The 3713-nt window shown below is 35.5% G+C and overlaps 1 protein-coding gene across 1 annotated transcript; it reads right to left on the reverse strand.

Annotated features, from left to right (window-relative positions):
• Positions 1 to 1440: 1440 nt before the first annotated feature.
• On the reverse strand, positions 1441 to 3043 carry LOC105115005 (zinc-finger homeodomain protein 9-like). The gene has a single exon (XM_011011764.1). The coding sequence runs from the start codon at positions 2797 to 2799 to the stop codon at positions 1792 to 1794; it is 1008 nt and encodes a 335-aa protein (XP_011010066.1). The 5' UTR covers positions 2800 to 3043; the 3' UTR covers positions 1441 to 1791.
• Between the last annotated feature and the right edge of the window lie 670 nt (positions 3044 to 3713).

A 3713-nucleotide genomic window follows, 5' to 3' on the forward strand; every position in this document is an offset into this window, starting at 1 on the left:
TCTTCCTTTAAAAAAATCAAAGTAGTAGTTTTTTAGTGGTTTTTAATTATTTTAATGTTTAATATTAAAAATAAAAAATCTAAAAAAATATTATGATATATTTAAAAAATATTTTTAAAAAGTGATTTATATCACAACATTAAACACACTAAATACAAATGTAAAACTCTTGCATGTTATTCTAAAAAAAAAAAATCCAATATTTATTGAGTATTAATTAAATCAATTCCAAAATGAAGCCATGCATAATTTATTGATTTATGTCATTCACCACGTACATCATTCACTGTTTATTAATTCGTTGACGATGTTTCCAAAGAAAATGTTTGTTTCCAAGATCCAACTGAGTTTTTATTTAAAAATATTTTTAGATGTTATTAATATAAAAATAAAAAATAAAAAAAATATTATTTAAATATATTTTTAAAAAAAATTAAAAAAAAAAAACTTTACAAAACTAGACATGCACCCGTACAGCTGGTGTTATGAGCGGACTGTAGGGACCGCCCATGCTTATCCTAGACACGGCCACAAGACTTCATCAATCACCAAATCCAAAGCAACCCAAGTGAGAGGTGCTCGACAAGACAGTCTAACATTTAAGTACCCTTTCGTCATCATCTCTCATTTTTATAATTTTTTGTAACAGTAAATATGATGTCTGCTTCCCTTAAAAGGCAAGGGAGGTTTTAATTTCGCATAAAGTAGAGGTTGGATTGTCACCAATTTGATGAACTGATTAGTCAAATCAAATCATCTCAACTCCGGATTAAGCAACAGCCCACCTTAAACAATCCCCACGTTACATTACCCAAAACATCCCAAGCTAGTGCAGATCATATCAAGGAAGAGTACTATATTAGACGGCAAGAGTCCTCCACTGCCATCATAAATGGAGCATGATTAATTAAACATGTGTCCTTAATAACACCACCTTAATAACACCACCGCCACCACCTTGTTGTCCGCAGCCTTACTGAAAGAACCACTAGAATCTCGTGCTTTTGTATCCATGGCAATAAACATATACAACTTAAAATCTAATTAAAATAATGGACTCTGATCATTGAAAAGGTCATGAAATAATGCTATGCAAGATTCCTAAAATCAGCTTCTGTCCTTACAAGTTATAAGAACTAACTAAACAAAACAAAGTACTAGCTAATGAGATATGTTAGAATATTATGTAACCGCTCCATTCCCTGTTACACTCACTTTTTGCTCCTTTCCCTCAGACAGAAGATTAAGAAGAATCTCTCCTCTCTTCTCTCGTTGTCTCTCTATTCACTACAAATCTCTCTCGACTGAGCTGACGGGACATTTGGTTCTGAAATTAAAATCCCGTAGCTTCACTACCTGAGAATTCCAGAAAACAAAGTTTCGATTTTTTTAATCGTCTTAATTATTACCTGAGGAAAAGAAAGAAGTGATTAATTAGTTAATATTCATGATGCCCAGCAAACCTTGAAAGAAAAAAATGGAATCCCACATGCCAAAATAACTGGCCAAAACAACAAAACAAGATTAGTAACTGATGATCGATGAAGAACAGAGATTAGATCAAATAACCGAGAATAGATTTTCCCTTAATTTGGATCAAATCTCTCCCATGCTTTACTCAACAAAGTGATAAGATCGTCATTAATTAAAACTAGAAACAAAAATCAGAAAACTTGAAAAAAAATGGAGATAAAGAAAAAGATGAACAACTAATACCATCCTTGCTGATGATCTCTCTACCTAGCTAACATTATTATCATCATCAAAAACAACAACAGTCCCTGATAAATTTTAAGAAGATGAGGAAGACCCATTAGTCCCAACATGTGCAACATGACTCTCATTCTCAAAGTGGTGGTGGTGGTGGTGGTTGTGGTGATGATTCAAGCCTTCACTGCTGTTATTGTTGTCGATGGTAATGTTCTTGTTGGTCTCATTGTTGCTGTTGTTGGAGTTTTCAAGATTATTGCTCCTAAGAATATCATTATTATTCCCATTAAGATGTTCTTTCTTACCCAAGCTGTTCTTGTTGTTATGCATCCAAACTTTCAACACACCTTTGTCAACCCCAACTTCATTGCAAAACTCTTGAACCAAATCTTCATCTCTTTTTTGCATCTTCCATCCAACCCTCTCTGCAAACTGAAACATTCTCTCTTTCTGGCTCTGGCTGAACTTTGTCCTAAATCGCTTACGCGGCGAAGAACCAACTGGAGGAGGAACATTTATATTCGCATTCTCATTCAAACCCGATACGCCGCCAGAGAGTGCTAGCAATATTTGAGGAGCTGAAGGGTAGTAAGAGGATGAGATCGGAGGAGGAGAAGCTGAGTTGGGGCTTCCATTGTGCAGAGGTTGAGCTTGTGGTGGTGGGAGTGGGTGGTGACGGTGATGAGATTGGTACTCAATGGTTGTTGTAGTGGCGGTGTGAGGAGGGGAATCTTCAGGTTCACGACGGTGGAAATTACGATGGCAGCCCCAAGCAGCACATTTTAAAGAAGTGGGGTTTGTGTTAGTGGCTGTCGGAGAAGGCATGAATTCTCCACAGCCATCTAGAGCATGGCCACCTATGGTCGCAGCGTGGTTCTTGAGGCATTTTTTGTAGGTTATGACTATTGGAGACGGTGAAAAGTGCTGGTGGTGTGGAGGGTGGCGTTTGAGGACACCGTTGGTGAAAGGCAAAGGCTTTGTGTCATGAATCCGGGCTGCTGTTTCAGTGTATGCTTCTGGGGATTGTGGAGTTGGAGTGTTTGTGTTATTGTTGTTGGTGGGGGTGGTTGTTGTTATTGTCATGTCCATGGATCAAACATTTAAGTGTTAAAAAATAAATGAAAATAATTTGCGGAGATGTGAAGGGGGTTTATAAAGATTGGTTTTTTTTTTTTTTTGGTGATGGCGTTTGGGGAAATTATTGATGGGATTGTTTTTTGGTAGGGAAGGGGTTATGGAGATTTTGGGGATAAAGGGAGCTAAAGCAAGGGACGATGACGATGATGAGGAGGAGGAGGAGGAGCAATGACTGTTGATAAATAAAAATCTGGGTTTTGTGGTTGTGCTTCTTAACCTAACCCACTTGTGTTTTCTAACCCTAGTTCTAATCTGTGGTTATGTCCTTGACCCCACTTGAGGTTTAGACGTTGTGTGTAATAAATAAGCCTACTGATTGCCCCTAGCTAGTAAGTAGTGTATAGTGGAATTTATACCTGGCTCCTATGTCTTTTTTTTTAAAAAAAAAAAACTATATCTTATTAAGAGAAGATGTGCAATAAATTTTTTTATATATATATTTTGAAAATATATTTTCTTTAAAAAATATTAAATTAATTTTTGAAATATTTTTTTATAATTTTAATATATTAACATAAAAAATTTTAAAATAATTTAATTTTTTTCAAGTAAAAAGTAAAAATCACTGTACATGACAATATCAGCGTGCACATAATCTTGTTTGATTTGACTTGGCTTTTATGGTTAATAAGTCGTTTCTCCGAGTTAATTGGCTTTATTTGTATTTATTCTTCTTTTTTTAAGGATTTGTAGTTTGGAATATTATAAAATCATGGGTCAGTTTAGCTAGGGACGAGTTGAGCAGGAGAAGTTTTTCGAGTGGTAAACACTTCAAAATCATAGAAGAGGAATCTGTATTTCTGGCTTTCTGGAACCCATCTTATCAGCTTGTAATGACTATGGTCTGGACCTCTTTCACAAGTTGA

Source organism: Populus euphratica, unplaced genomic scaffold (assembly GCF_000495115.2).
Source record: "Populus euphratica unplaced genomic scaffold, PopEup_1.0 scaffold1077.1, whole genome shotgun sequence".
Lineage (NCBI taxonomy): Eukaryota > Viridiplantae > Streptophyta > Magnoliopsida > Malpighiales > Salicaceae > Populus > Populus euphratica.

What these genes read in the sequence shown, in the direction of transcription:
- LOC105115005 (XM_011011764.1), bottom strand. Translation starts at nt 2,799, where the DNA reads ATGGACATGACAATAACAACAACCACCCCCACCAACAACAATAACACA.